Source organism: Pipistrellus hanaki, assembly GCF_964339955.1.
Source record: "Pipistrellus hanaki genome assembly, chromosome: 11".
NCBI lineage: Eukaryota > Metazoa > Chordata > Mammalia > Chiroptera > Vespertilionidae > Pipistrellus > Pipistrellus hanaki.
This window is the reverse complement of record NC_140513.1, coordinates 15,511,079-15,526,574: the sequence shown is the minus strand read 5'-3', so window position 1 is coordinate 15,526,574 and position 15,496 is coordinate 15,511,079. Positions and strand designations below refer to the sequence as shown.

Here is a 15,496-nt window from a genome sequence, read left to right as displayed (position 1 = left end):
GTCTCCCCCCTTAACCAGGAATCCATTTGGGGCGGGGAATATAGCAGTAAAGCTACCAGGCGACTTCAGAAAGCTGAGAAAACTGTGAGGAGCGAACTGCACATCCTTTTCTCAAATGCTCAGCACCTGCTTCTGTTAAGGATTAACACCGAGGGACTCTGTTACCATTTGGAACATCTAGAGGAAGTAGCAAAGTCCACGTTTTTGCTATCTTAGTACTCTTGCCTGAACAGTTCTTACATTTCTGCACTGTGCCCACAAGTGCATTTTACTTAATACAATAGTTATTTTAACTAGAATTTTTTATGCTAAGCAAGTGGGATTTCTTTTTTTTCCCAATGACAATTATGCTAAGTTTCCATGTGGACAGCTGTAGCTTGTTCAGAAGTTAATTCTAGAGCTGGAAATTAGGGGTGTGTGTGTGTGTGTGTGTGTGTGTGTATGAAAACATATGTTGTTTACATAACCAATATTAAAAAAAAAAAAAAGGGGGGGGGGGGAGAGCCTGGCTGGCATGGCTCAGTAGTTGAGGGTTGACCTATGAACCAGGAGGTCACGGTTCGATTCCCAGTCAGGGCACACGCCCAGGTTGCTGGCTTGATCCCCAGTGTGGGGTGTACAGGAGGCATTCTCTCATAATTCTCTCTCTCTCTCTCTCTCTCTCTCTCTCTCTCTCTCTCTCTCTCTCTCTCTCTCTCTCCCCCTCCCTCCCTCCCTCCCTCTCCCCCCTCATATCAGGCTAGCCCCCCCTTCATCTCTGAATTTTTTTTTTTAAAGGAAGAGGAGGAGAAGGAGGAGGAGGGAAGGCTTAGATTCTCGCTGGGGCAGAGGAAAATCCTTGCTCATCAGCGCTCCTGCCCTATATAATCACAATCATGTGTAATGATTCCAATTTTCATTCAAGCTGTGAAAACAGAAGGAGTTTGAATTGTTGCCCATAAAATGAAAAGCAGAAAGCTATCTGGGTCAGTCTGTTGAGAGCTCTACTCTATAATTCACCTGAGATGAGAGCAGGAATAGTTGTAAATGTGGATCCTACGTTGTAGTCTGAGGTAGTGCTTCAGAGGATGAAGGGCCAGTATTTCTAACGCTGCCCTGTACTGGCAGGGGCCGGGGCTGACCTCTGGCATTGACCCCCAAGTGTCGGATATTACTTCCATCTCTCTGACCCTTCCAAGTACGTGAATTCACCTGGGGCTGGAGCCCTCAGGGCCGAGCAACTTCACAGACTGCACCTGTTCCTACTGAATCCTCATCTGCCTACAAGCCCAGGCTACTCAGCTCTGCCCCTCACCGATAAGCCCAGGAAGCCGGTGGAGAACCCGCCAGCCCACTCTGTGGGCATCACTGTCCCTTTTCCTCAGGGCTGCTACGTTGCTCAATTCTAGGATCATGTTCTGACACGCTGCGCCCAGAGGTTGTACAGTTAACTGTCCTCCTTGGGTCTCCCCCACGCTTCTTATTCTCCAGGCCCAGAAAGGGAGGGAGGGAGGGAGAAGCCACTGTGACTGAGGGAAATCACGAGCCTCTGCTTTTCCTCTCCGTTGGCTCCTTACTGAGCCTTGGAGTTGCGTGTCAGTTAGGAAGGAAAGTTAAGGACACATTCACTTTGAAAGTCAAATATGCACCCCGCCTGTCAGTGCAGCTCAGTCATAGTAGGCCCAGGGCTGCTTCCACCTACAGCGTCATGGTTCATGATGGAGAGGCAGCCAGAGCTGCTGTAGGCAAAAGGGATGATCGCGTTACCCACATTGTCCCCCCACCCCTGGAAACACATGGATTCTGGCCGGCCCTGGGCTTGATATTGTTCCAATCCAGTGTTAATATGTGAATCGAAAGGGGGGCACAGAGCATTTTTATGAGACCCTCATTAATAAAAAAAAATTAACCAAGGCTGCTATAAATATTCATAGTCAAGAGAATGGTCTAAATTCACAGAATATTTTTCCTGAAATGAACACTTATGGCTTTTGAATCCATAAGACTAATGAGACTGTATCGAACAGACTTTTCAGGGAACGTATACTTTCTAATTAGATGTCAGTTAATTATAGGAAAAGGGCTGCTCTACAGTGTTTGACAAGTTGGCCTGGGTCAATGATCTCCATCCTTTTCATGACCTTTTTCACAAAGTCAAATTTTAATCCAATCTTAAGTTTATCTCAACCAGTCGGTGTGGCTCAGTGGTTGAGCATTGACCTATGAACCAGGAAGTCATGGTTCAATTCCCAGTCAGGGCACATGCCTGGGTTTCGTGCTCAATCCTCTTTGTGGGGCATGCAGTAGACAGGCAGTCAATGATTTTCTCTCATCAGTGATGTTTTATTCCTTTCCCCCCTCCCTTCCTTTCTCTGAAAACAAAGAAAATATATTTAAAACACACACTCGAACAAAAAATCTCAAGTCCATCTCATTGCTTATTGTAAAAGAATGGATTCTGAATTAATTAACAAAGATGCTATAAAAGAAGACACAGAGACCCTCTTGCACTCATGTCTGGAGGAGCTGTCTCTCGGGCCTCACTCAGAGGAAGTCCGAGTCTATATTCCATCCATATATCAAGAGTCTCACGTTCACAGACACAAGTTCATAGTGGTCGTGTATGTAGCAGGGGAGACATCAGCAATTCCTGAGTTTCCTCCTTTTGGGGAGTTCCATAGTTACCATCTTGAATCCAGGAATGGGGCCAAGCTGGGAATGGAGAATGTCCACAGGCCCCCACACACCTGGATGGAAGGTGCTCTAGGCAGACACCTGAGAAGCTGTCATAACATCTGCCTCAGCAGCAGTGCATCCGCCCCACGTAGCACTCATCTGAAATCCAGACATGGAGGAGGAAAGAGAGTCAGTCCATTGGCACACTTTGGTTTTCCCATGGTGCATCCCTGTGAACAGCCCAGGCACATTCATGAGAAGCTGCATGGGAAAGGAGCCATCACTCTGGGTGGCCAGGGCAGCCATCACCGATCTGGCTCTTCCCCTGGGACAGGAGGGCATCCCCACCGCCCTAAGGTGCAGAATCACTCATGCCTTTTGCCTGTTGAGTGTCCGTTATGCCCAGGACAACCTCCACCCATATCCCTTTGACCCTCCACAATCCCAGCTGTTCTCCGTGACCCCAACCCCATCCTCCCTCTGCTGACCTCATTTCTCAAAAACAAGCTCACGTACCACACTGCTAAGAAGGAGAGGAACGCGAGAGCCATCACGACAGCCACGGAGCCCAGCCCAACGCCTGCCATCTGCTGCAGCGTGACTGATGAAGCTGTGGGATGAAACCACACCCTGAGCCCACAGCGCCCAAAGCATGCCCACCCAGGAGGTGCACACCCACCTGTGCTCACTCCGTTTTAACCCCAAACTTGGCTCCACTGAACAAACCATCCCCGAAATGCCCAGAGTGCCTCCTGCCTCTGGGTTCGCCCTGAGGATGCAGGGCCTCAGGAAAACAGTCCCAGGGTATTTCTGAAAAGGAGGCAGGAAACCAGGCCACACTCAAGTCATGAGGGATGGAAAGACGGGCTTGAGGAGCATACAAATGCGGCATACTGTGTGCTTTGGTTGGTCTCCTTTCAGGTCAACAACACTGGCTAGACTTAGGGGCAGTTTTCCTCTGCACTGAGGAAGGAGTCGTTCCGACATCACTTGGATTTTTTGCTGGAAAAATGAGAGCTCCAATAGTTGAGCAGAGCAAGTGAATCCTATCCAGTAAATCCTGTCTGTTGGTAGAGTTCTCTCTCATTTTCCCTACGCATCAGCCAGAGTGGTGTCTCCCTGTTCTGCTCAGCAGGTTCCCCTGGGGACAAAATAAGAACATGGATGTAAAAGCTCTTTGAAAGATATAACTATTTCTATTTGGGGTGCATCACATGCCAACTTCCGGGGGATCCCTGGTTATAAACTGGAAAAGACCCACATGTGAGGTACACATTTGGGACCAGTAACTGTCAGGTTCAGTTACTGTCATGTTCTAAAAGAGGGGTCGTGTTTTAATTTGCAAACACTTATTTGGCACTTACTACGTGCCAGACCTTGTTATAATGACCTCCCCTAAGCATCCAGTGGGTATTATTTTTTCACAGCAGCATCTAGACTAGCCTGTTAATAAATGGGAGAAAATGGGTGTACACCAGGAGCCAAGAATTTATGAGGCCATTTAGACCTCTGCCTACCACAATTATGAAGGTCTTATTTTATTTTTTTAAATATATTTTTATTGATTTCAGAGGGGAAGAAAGGGGGAGAGGGAGATAGAAACATCAGTGATGAGAGAGACTCATTGATCGGCTGCCTCATGCTAGCCCCACCCTGAAGATCAAGCCCACAACCCAAGCATATGCCCTGACTGGGAATCGAACTGTGATCTCCTGGTTCATAAGTCGATGCTCAGCCACTGAGCCACACCAGCTGGACTAGGCTTAAATCCTGATATAAATCTTATCTGGATTATTTAATTTGACAGGTACACTCCTATTATGCCTTGTTTTTCATCAAACTATACTTCTGATTCCCTATTAACCATTCAACCCAATTCCAAAAATTCTGATTAAGCACTGAATGTATGCTGGGTACTGCTCCAGTTCTTCAAATGCTCTCCCTCCAGGGTAGGAAATACGGTAAGAAAAAACAAGTATACGTACTCATGGTTCTAAAGCAAGGGTAGGGAATATTTGGCCAGAGAGCCATATAAGGCCCATGAAATCATTTAGTCTGGCCCTGCCAAGACATTAGGGGTGAGTTAATTAAATGTTTGACCACATATAGTAGGCTCATTAAAACAAAACAAAACATATTTTATTGATTTTTTACAGAGAGAAAGAGAGAGGGATAGAGAGTTAGAAACATCAATGAGAGAGAAACATCGATCAGCTGCCTCCTGCATACCCCCCACTGGGGATGTGTTCACAACCAAGGTACATGCCCCTGACCGGAATCTAACCTGGAACCCTTCAGTCCGCAGGCCGACGCTCTATTCTCTGAGCCAAACCGGTTTCAGCACAGGCTCATTTTTAAGTTGATAATTTTGTATGGCCCACAAATGATATTATAAATACCCAACTGGCCCTTTGCAGAAAAAACGTTCCCCACTCCTGCTCTAAAGTATGCCAGAATGGCTAAGGAGAGGAAGAGATAGAGATCTGTCCCATCGAGCAAATAAAAGCTTCAGGAAGAAGGTGGCACTTGATTTAAATCTTGAAGAACAAGTGGGACTGTAAGAAGGAGAGATTACTGGAAGGGTATAAGGCGGTCCAGATGGAAGTAAGCATGTAATCGTATGAGCACATCATTGAAGAGAGACGGCAGGAGTTTTATCTAGCAAGAGCTGCTATATAAGTTTGCATGAAGAATAAGAGACGCAATTAGAAAGGTACGTTGGTGTCACACGGAGGCTTGGAAATAAAACTAAAAAGTCATGGAGAACTATGGAACACTGTCAGGGGAAATAATAAAACCAGAGCTGAGGTCTAGAAGTATGAGTCAGGTGGTGGCGCGCAGGCAAGGGAGAAGCGGGGAAACCCTGAACTCTTGTGATGGGAAACGAGATAGGAGGCTTTCCCAGTCGTCCATGGAAGTGAGCACAGAGATGAAAATCCGAGAGGCATGCCCCGTCGTGCAAAATGTGGGCAGGAAGAGAAAGAGGAGACGTGACTGACTCAGAGGTTTCTGCCTGCAACGGAAGAATGCTCCCTGATTGCAGTTTATCATTTCATATGAATTAAATGACTCAAGAAATCAGACTCACAGTCCTTTGTGGCTGGAAGGGGTCGCAGAGATCTTGGAAAGAGGCCACCGAGAATCCGCCAAGTTAAATATCATTTCAAGGCATTCGGCTGATTAGGAGCAGATCTCGGGGCAAGTTAGCCAGGCCTTTGCATTTCCCATCAAACCAACTGCTGGTTCCTTGGTAACCATCACAAAGCCCTTTTACAGGCAATTTGTGAAAGGTAAACATCATAATTCACGATTGGGCAAAGGAAAGAATGGGCCCTTTGCTTGGCATGAGTGAAAAGGAACAATTTCTCCTTTTCACAGAAGAGCCTGCCCGAGCTTAGTGTACAACACAGGTTAACTACATAGAAAAATATGTGCTAGAATTCCCCTCAGAATTTCAACGTAACCATGGGTGTTCTGTTACCTCCAGATCTTTCCAGTAGTTTGAATTCAAAGGTTCAAACTCGCTCTCAGTGTTGGTCCTTAATTTGAGGGGCGGCGAGGGGGTGGGGGCAGGGGATTGCCAAATGCCACTTAGATATTTCCAAAGCAAAGTCCTTCCTGTTTCACTTAATCATAGCAGAATGCAGCCAGCTCGTTGGCCATTTCTTCTACCTATTTGGAGTGTTTGCCAATCACAGTTGCTGAAAGCAGAGGCATCTGGGAGCTATCAATTCTGTGTCTGTCCAGGATACTTGCACATCTCTATTCTTCTGGAAAAAAAAAAAAGCACCTCTTTTCCTTGTGGCCACTCCATTCCCACCCTTAGCGCTCCAGGGAATGGACTGGCAGAGAAATGTCTGTGTTGAATGTATGGCTCTTTCATTCAACTCCAGGAAAGGGAGCTTAGCCTGTCTACACCCAGAAAGGCAGAGCATACATCTTTGTTAAGCAAGGTCCTCGCTTACTATGCTGAGTGAAATAAGTCACACAAAGAAGGACAAATTCCATATGAGCTCCCTTACATATAGAATCTAATGCAGCCGAACTCATCAAAAACAGAGAATAGAATGGTAGTTGCCAAGGAGTGGGGGAAATGGGGAGATATTGATAGAAAAGTACAAACTTCCAGTTATGAGATGTCCTGGGAATCTACTGCATAGCATGGTGACCAAATTATACACATTATACACCTCAAATTCACACAATGTCATGCCAATTATATACCCACTAGAGGCCCAGTGCACGAAATTCGTGCATGGGGGTGGGGTGGGAAGTGTCCCTCAGCCCAGCCTGCACCCTCTCCAATCTGGGAACCTTCAAGGCATGTCTGACTGCCCATTTAGGCCTGATTCCACTCTCACAATCCAGGACTACTGGCTCCCAACCACTCGCCTGCCTGATTGCCCCTAACCCCTTCTTCCTGCCAGCCTGGTCACCCCCCAACCACTTCCCTGCCAGCCTGATTGATGCCTAACTTCTCCCCTGCCAGCCCAATTGTCCCTAACTTCCCTCCTCTGCCAGGCTGGTCACCCCTAACTGCCATCCCTTATCGGCCTGGTTGCCCCTAACTATCCTCCCCTGCAGACCTGGTGGCCCCCAACTGCCCTCCCCTGCTGGCCTAGTCACCCCCAACTGCCCTCCCCTGCCAGCCTGGGTCCCCCCACAACTGCCCTCCCCTGCAGGCCTGATAGCCCCCAACTGCTTTCCCTTGCTGGCCATCTTGTGGTGGCCATCTTGTGTCCACACAGGGGCGGCCACCTTTGACCACATGGGAGCAGCCATCTTGTGTGTTGGAATGATGGTCAATTTGCATATTATCTCTTGATTATATAGGATTATATAGGATCCTGTTTCAATAAAGCTGGAGATAGAAGAGCAAGAGAGAAACCTGCACTGTCTGGCCATCCATAAGCCAAGATGGTTCGTGGTCAGGTACTATTCCTTCCCAACTTGGAAAAACCAGGTCCTCTACCCTTGTTGAAGTCGGTGTGAGTAGAGTAAAAAGAGGAGAAATAAGCTGAGGGGATGGGCAGACACATGAAGAAAGCCTAATTCCCCAGGTCCCTCTCAAGCATTTCCTGCTAAGTCCCTCTCAAGACAGGGTAAGGAATCCCCCTGAAAGCAAGGTTACATCCGCTCTTCCTCACCACCCCAGCCTCTTGTTTTATGCTGCTGGGAAGTAAGGGGCAGGATGTAAGGGGTTAAACTGATACTGCGGGCTACGGGCAGAATTCCTCAGGAAGTTGCTAGGACTCATAAACCACAAGGAAAGGGTCCAGATTCAAAGGTCGTAAACTTGACAAGATTTCTGGTATTAGCTATAAAATAATGGCATTCTGGGAATCAAATCCCCTGGCTGGCTGCTGGGGAAATCCCAGCCTGGCAAACAAGGAGCTGTCATGGCTTAATCCCTAAGGCAAGTCCCCGCCTGGACAAGTGCGTGTAGGAAGCAGAAGGTTTAACCAGTGGTCAGCGAACTGCCGCTCTTTGGCCCCTTGAGTGTGGCTCTTCCACAAAATACCATGTTTTTAGCAAAGGCCAGCTTTGGAATACCCTAATTAAGTTAATAACAATATACCTACCTATTCGTTTAAATTTAAAACATTTGGCTCTCAAAAGAAATTTCAATCGTTGTACTGTTGATATTTGGCTCTGTTGACTAATGAGTTTGCCGACCACTGTACAGCACTCAGTGGAGCTCCTCCCAGATCATCTCTTAGATGTGGTTTTGGGAGGAATAGACAAGGCTACTCCCACACCAGGCAGACCCAGGAAAAGCCTGAGGCAGCCCAACCGACGGATCAAGTGACCCATTCTGCTGCCGGGGCAAAGGGTGCTTGCTTTTCCTCCCCTACATGAGGTAGTCATTGCTATGGGCCCCCAGCCCAGTGCTCAGTACTTTAGTGTTTCCTCCTTTCTAAGTGAAAGTACTTAGTGTTTTTGCTTTCATATTATAGACTGTGGTTTGAGAATGGCAGCCGTTTAGTCATGGATTGCTAAACGAGATCATGAGAAGCACATCTGGATTTGATCAAGAGGAACGGAACCACGCCCGGGAATCTTGGTCTTGGAGCTGGAGACAGTAACAGGCTCCCGTTTGAGTTATCTCCCAAGAGGGTGCCACTTTTGGTTGTCTGGAGGATCGTTCCATTTCCTTAATGGAAGATGTCTTTCTTAATAGCATGTGTGTATATATGTGTACGCGCAAAGCAGCCAAATGGTTGAAAGTAGCGGGCTGCTGTAGCTCTTTGTTGTGGTCTGCCAACATGTTTTCTGTGCCTCTTTTCCTGATGGGGATCATGTCCCCTCCTACTGCACTGCTCATGGGGTTGATCTGCCCCCAACCAATCATATGAGTAAGCCCCAAACCCTAGATAGACCAATCATCGTATCCCATCTCCTGTTAACAGTGACCCATCCAACAGAGGGTCACATCCCCTAGGAGGAAAGATGTTCCCTGAACTGAGGAACTTTCTGTTCCTACTGAAGTTGCTAAGCTGTGGTAGCTGGGGCCCATCCCTCCCCACCACATGGCTTATAGTCAAAGAAAATGGTGCCGCCTCGCACTTAGAAACAGGGCAGAGATAAGAGACAGAGAGAGAGAATCCCATGCATGGTGTTGAGTCCCAAGTCCCAGTTCCTGGAGTCCTGGGGATGCTGCTCTTGTGGGAATTCCATCAACTCCCGCCCTTAGACCCGCATTCTTTTCAGCTTTCTGCTTAAGCTACTATGCGATGGGTTTCTGTCACCTGTGACGATGTCAAAAGGAATCTCATTAACATACACCTGATGCTGCAGACTGGACAGAGAGGTGAGGACAGCACTGGTAGGCAGAAAAGGGTTTTACCTTTCACCTGAGCCCAAACTGCACAGGAGCATCTTCTCACCTATAACGGCAAACACAACAACAGGTTTAAGTAGATGGCACAAGCTGTCCGTTCTCCGAGGTTCAGCTCTTAATTTGGACTAGAACATATTACATCCAACATATTACATCTCAGCCATATGACCACCAGGTGTTCAGGGGACTGGCAAGTGACCCCAGGAATCACTTCTATAGCTTTCCCTAGATTTCAGAAAGCACATCCTGTGGGTGAACAACAGGCATGGCAATAAAGTTCATTCCCCTTGTCAGCTCTGAACAGCTGGCACTACTGATCCAGTTGTTTATGGGTCAGTGATGTTGACCTCAAGATCTTCTCAACATGAGAACGATGTTGAGAAGATTCTGAGGTCAGCAAGAAGTTTTGATGCATGTGACAGGCAAGGCTACTACTACTGGCACATAATAATACTTCGCTTATAATGATGATACTTAATCTGGCAAACACATTTGCCCAAACTGTAGCCAAGAACCAGGAAGAAAGGGAAAAGAACATGTATGGCTCGGCCTAGGTGGCTCACTGGTTGAGGGTCGACCTATGAACCAGATCACAGTTTGATTCTCAGCCAGGGCACACGCACAGGTTGCAGGCTCCATCCCAAGTAAAGGGCATGTAGGAGGCAGTCGATCAATGATTTTCTTTCATCATTGATGTTTCTCTCTCTCTCTCTCTCTCTCTCTCTCTCTCTCTCTCTCTCTCTCTTTCTCTCTCTCTCTTCACCTCTAAAGGCAATAAAAATATATTTTTAAAAACGTTTAAGATGATAAATTTTATTTTCCCACAACTAAAATTAAATATTTTTTTAAATCACTATTATAATATTCTGGAATTTGACGGTGGTGATAGTTGCACAAGCTTGTGAACACCCTAACCCTAAAAACCACGGAATTGCCTACTTTAAATGGGTAAATTATATGGTATATGAATTTTATATCAACAAAGCTGTTTAAAAATGAGAAAGTCACTACTGATTTTAATATGACTATAACACTAAAATAGTTGAAACCCCTGGGGTAAGTAGTTGTGATTCAAATATGCAAGTCCACGTATACATCTTTTCAAAGCTCATCTCCTTTAGCATCCCCCCAAAACCGGCACATGTTCCACTCAGCTGTATGAAAAGGAGGCAACAATGACATCACAGGAAAGCTTCCCATAAACTAAAATTTTTATCATAACCTCCCACTTTATCCCCTCTGTCATAGACTGAATGTTTGTCCCCCAAATTCAGCTGTTGAGCCCTCGCCCCAATGTAATGATGATTGGAGGTAGGGCCTTTGAAACGTATGGAGTTCAACCATCACAGTGTTTATTCCAGAAGATCGTCCATCCCTGGCTGGCGAATCCAGCCATTATATTTATTTATTAAGTGATGATATTCAGTTCTATGTCTCATGAAAGAACCACAACTGGGAGAGCACAGCCTTTTGAAGAACAGGGGAAACTCGAGTGAGGGCTATGCAACAGCCACAGAAGAGATGGACGTGGAGCAGGACTGAGCTTAATCTGCCCTCCCCACTGCTTCCGGGAGAACGAGGGGAGGCTGCAGGCTGGCAGGAGAACGGGGAAGGGACAAGAGATCTAGAAATTCCTCTCCAACTTGGGGCTTCCGCAATGCACTGGCAGAGGGGCATCTGTGAAGCGTCAGAGGAAGAGCCAAAACCAGATCAGCCCAAATGCAGGTCCAACCAGGGCCTCCAGGAAGTTCAGACTATCACCCTCCAAAGACCTGCCCGTCCTTTACCAAGGCCAAGTGTTCAACACATTCTTATGGTTATTATGCGCAGTGTCCATCTCAAACACTGGGAAAACAAATATCCAACCATTCAAATTTCAGGTGAAGAAGAACATAGCTCATAAGGGCTTTTAAAGAGATATACCTTATTCCATTCGCTTGTGATTCGTAATATGATGCAATAATCATTCCCTGTTTTCAAGGGTGCATTATAATATTTCCCATAGTACAGCCTGTCTCCGACAGATATCTCCATGGCATCATCTGGAACATGCCTGGCCAGTAGTTCTGCAGCCACATAGCCATCGGTGTCAGAAGTATTGCTAAAGAATGAGGTCGCCCCTTCGGAATCACAAGAAAACGTGCTTTGGAGGGCCAGGGGCACCACCAACACTTGGTAGGAACTGGAAGAAAAAAGAAAATGTCTATCAGACTCTTGCTTAGGGAGTCATTCATTCATTCATTCATTCATTCATTCATTCATAGTTGTTCAGCACTTGCTATGAGATAAGCACGTTTCTGAGTACTTGGGCTGCAACTCTGGACAGAAAAAAAAAGTCTGACTGCTCCAACAGCCAAAGGAACTCCAGTTTTGACGCTGGGAGAGGAATGTCTTTATGTTCTGGCTACCGACGGACACCAAGGACATCGTTAGCTGACAGAAGTTATTGTACACATCGCTGCCCTGGGCATGCAAGCCATAAAGTGGATCTGATCAGTGATTTTCACGTGGACAAATACAGCCCAGCCCTGGGAAGGGTTTAGTCGTCACGTGGAGGCTGGCTGCCCACAGGAATTACTGTACTAAGCCTGCAAAAGGCTCCAGGAAATCACATGGTAACCGAACATGGAACTCATATGATTTGCATTCCCTGCAGTTCACAGAAGGATAGTAAAGTTCGTGTGAAATCAATGAGAAGAAGGGTGAATCTAATCTGACAACATCCTGAAACAGCCAGACCGGCAAGATGTCACGTGTGCATTGTGAAACCGTTTCCTAACTGTGGACACAGAAACACGTTAGCCATCAGGTGTCATTTTGTCACGTGTACTCTTATGTATCCCTCCCAAATGGAAAACCTGTCAGTGAAAGGAAGTCTAAGAATAAAATGTCCCTGAGAATTAATCAGGCCTTCCTTTGCGTTCTCCTCTCAGTTTCTATCACCTGACTCCGGTATAGTCATTGTTTGAACATCTGCTTTCTCGGTCAGGCTAGAGGGCAGGGATTTGAATGATTTACTCTTACATCTTTGCAGCTCCTTATACCAGTCTTTGGCTGTGATTGACTCCCCACTAATGTTTCCTGAGTAAATTTCAGTAAAGAGAGAGAGAGAAAAAAACAAAACAGCATGCATCAGATATGATTAGGGTAATTTCCAAAAGTCATTAGGCCACATCATTCCGTTTTACCCATACATGCACGCTTCCTGTTCCACACGCGTAATGCCCCGTCTCCTGCTTGCTAAAGGCCCATGAGTCACTGGGCTGAGGAACGGGAGCCCTCCCCAACAGCAGGTGCTGGTTTGGAAAGTCTCCATTCCAAACAGCAGAGGTGTCCGCAGGGCCCTGGTTTCCACAAGGTGTTGGTTTACTCTCGGGTGAAGTGTTTTCTACGAAAGGGACAAGCTAACGCCTGCAGGGCAGTGAGCTGTCACTGTCATCACCAGTGAGCATTTACTCGGCACTCTCTGCCCACAAGGAAGCACCTGTCACACACCCTTTCCTGGGGACGTCAAGGTTTCCCGGTGAATCATGGCTGCGGGGAAGAAAGTAAAAGTGGCAGCAGCTCCATCCTGCCCAGAAGCGTATCTTCAGACCCCTCTCTTCTCTCCACATAGGTGGTGCTGCTCAAGGGCAAAGTCAAGGTTCACCTGAACTATCGGTGCATTGTCCACTGAAGGCGCCACAGTGTTCCTGTGGCAGAAAGTTAGCATGACCATAATCACCCAAGCTGCTTGATAATTGACAAATGTCTAGCCCCCATGCCAGAACTACTGGACTAAGATCTCCAGGAGTTTCCCTGGCCCTTTGCTCAGTGGGCAGAGCGTTGGCCAGCGGGCCAAAGGGTCTCAGGTTCAATTCCTAGTCAAGGGCACATACCTCAGTTGCAAGTTTGGTCCGCAGTCCTGATTGATTGGGGTGCATATAGGAGGCAACCAGTTGATGTGTCTCTCTCACATTGATGTTTCTTCTCTCTCTCTTTCTCTCTCCCCCATCCCACACCTCCATTCTCCCTCCCACTCACTCTCTAATGATCAATGGGGGGAAAAAAAAATCCTTGGGTTAAGATTAAACAAATCTCCAGGAGTTAACTGAGAATTTGTCTTGCTGCTAACATCATCCTGGTGACTCCTGTAATCTGTCAAGTGTGGGAGGCGCCACCACTGAGAGAGCCCAGGAACGGGCTGCATCATCTGCCCTAGGTCCTTTCAAGCCAAGGAAGAAAGCCTCGGTCCCAGAGCCCCTGCTCCGCCATGTGCCCCAAGCCACTGCCCTTTCTTAATAACGCACAAAGCAGGCCCAGGCCTGCCTCACATGCTGGCAGGGCTGCTACCCCCAGCTCGGATCAGACCCAGCTGTCCGGCGGAGGACACCACCCACTGGCCTGCTGGTAACTAGCCCTGATGATATCAGGGGAGCAGCTGTGGCTGTTGGAACAGGACTGTTCTGGAAGCACTTTTCCCCTCTTTCTCATCAGCACCCTCCTTTGAATGACTCACAGATCTCCACTTCCTGCTTGGAAGGCACAAGCCAGGAGGGTAGACTGTCATTTGACTTTTCTTTTTGCCTGGCATCATTGTTTGTCCCAAATATCACATTTTCTCTGGCAAACGCTCTCAGGTAGTGACGTCATGACTTCTGTTGCGTTTATAACAACAGAATTACAGTGCATCCCAGTCACTTGTCAGGAATCAAGAAACAGAACAACTCAGGCAATAGCCATCCCTGGAAAGACCTTTGAGCATTTATTGGAAATAGTAAACTAATGGGAAGACAGAAGAAGCCCAAGTTTCGTTACAAATGGACACACGTGTCCCTAGGTGTTCTTTTTTTTTTATAGTATCTCATGCTTAGACTGAACTGACAGGTCAAGAGAGATAAAGCAACGTCGGTTAGGTCAAGCCTGGCAAGGTATTGTCATCTCCTTGATTTACGCCTGTGAGGTAGTTGCTCTTCTCTCCAGGCAAACCTCTATCTTCCTCTCTTAAAAAGGGGATAATTCTGCTTTCGTGACCCTATCATGACCTTTGTAAATAAAATGCTTAATTGAACACAATGTAGTCATCCAACCGAGGTAAATTAATTCCACCCTGCTGCTATCTGGGATTCCAGAAGCAGTCATTAACTATGTGGTATTTCGCCCATAACTCAATCCACGAGTGAGTTAAAAGAATTATCCAAATGACCTTTTCAGAAGCCACCCATCCTTAAATGAAGGGAAATATGTTCTGGTTTTGATAAATGTAATGATGCTCCTGATTCATCGCCACTAACAGATATCCGTGGAGATGTGAGTGCAGGGGTTAATGCCTGACATGTCCCAGACCCCCCACCACCGCTTGTCCAATGATCAAAGAAATGGGCTTAATTTCTTGACCTACGACGCTGCCTAAATGCTGGTCTCCGGTCCTTTGGAAGTCTCTGTAGCTGTTTGGAAGGGGACCGGTTGAAATTAAGAGTCCAGTCTGCACCCAACTGTTCAAGTGCTGCCGCCCAAAGACTCCTAAGCGCTCCCTGAGGATTCCCGGGCGGCCCTGGAAGAGGGGCTGCTACTGACCTGATAGGCCCGTTGCTTTCCTTGGCTTTCCTCAGCTTCAGGCGCGGAAGAGGCCCTCCGTGCACCGTGAAAAAATCTACTTCTGGGAGGGGAGGCTCTGAAACACGTTGAAAAGAAGAAAAAAAGTATGATCAGAATAAGTAGAAGCAGGAAGAAAGGGGTCCTCGCGGGGCCATCCAAAGGGAAGGCTTAACGTAAGAAGTGATGAGCATATTCGGATGCATGCTACAACATGGATGCATCTTGAAAACATTTACCCTAAGTGAAATGAGCCGGACACACAAGGACAAATATTGTATGATTCCTCTTCTGTGAAATAGTAATAACAGCACGAATCCACAGACACAGCGAAGGAGATTAGAAGTGGCCAAGGACTGAGGAGGCTGGGACAGGGAATGTGAAGTCACTGCTTATCCGTCAACAGAGTTTCTGTTTGGGGTGATA

At 47.0% G+C, this 15,496-nt stretch overlaps 1 protein-coding gene across 3 annotated transcripts in view; it reads right to left on the bottom strand.

Annotated features, from left to right (window-relative positions):
- Positions 1 to 2,401: 2,401 nt before the first annotated feature.
- The window catches only part of SUSD1 (sushi domain containing 1), a 79,005-nt gene continuing 65,910 nt past the window's right edge, over positions 2,402 to 15,496 (bottom strand). For 2 of the 3 annotated variants that reach the window (XM_084899202.1, XM_084899204.1), the window contains 5 exons: positions 15,053 to 15,149; positions 11,420 to 11,678; positions 9,503 to 9,542; positions 3,172 to 3,265; positions 2,402 to 2,814 (listed from right to left, as the gene is read on the bottom strand). In XM_084899202.1, the coding sequence (XP_084755328.1) occupies position 2,814; positions 3,172 to 3,265; positions 9,503 to 9,542; positions 11,420 to 11,678; positions 15,053 to 15,149 (491 nt within the window). In that variant the 3' untranslated portion in view covers positions 2,402 to 2,813. The remainder of the gene's footprint in view (positions 2,815 to 3,171; positions 3,266 to 9,502; positions 9,543 to 11,419; positions 11,679 to 15,052; positions 15,150 to 15,496) is intronic. The other variant, XM_084899203.1, reaches the window with a different exon arrangement.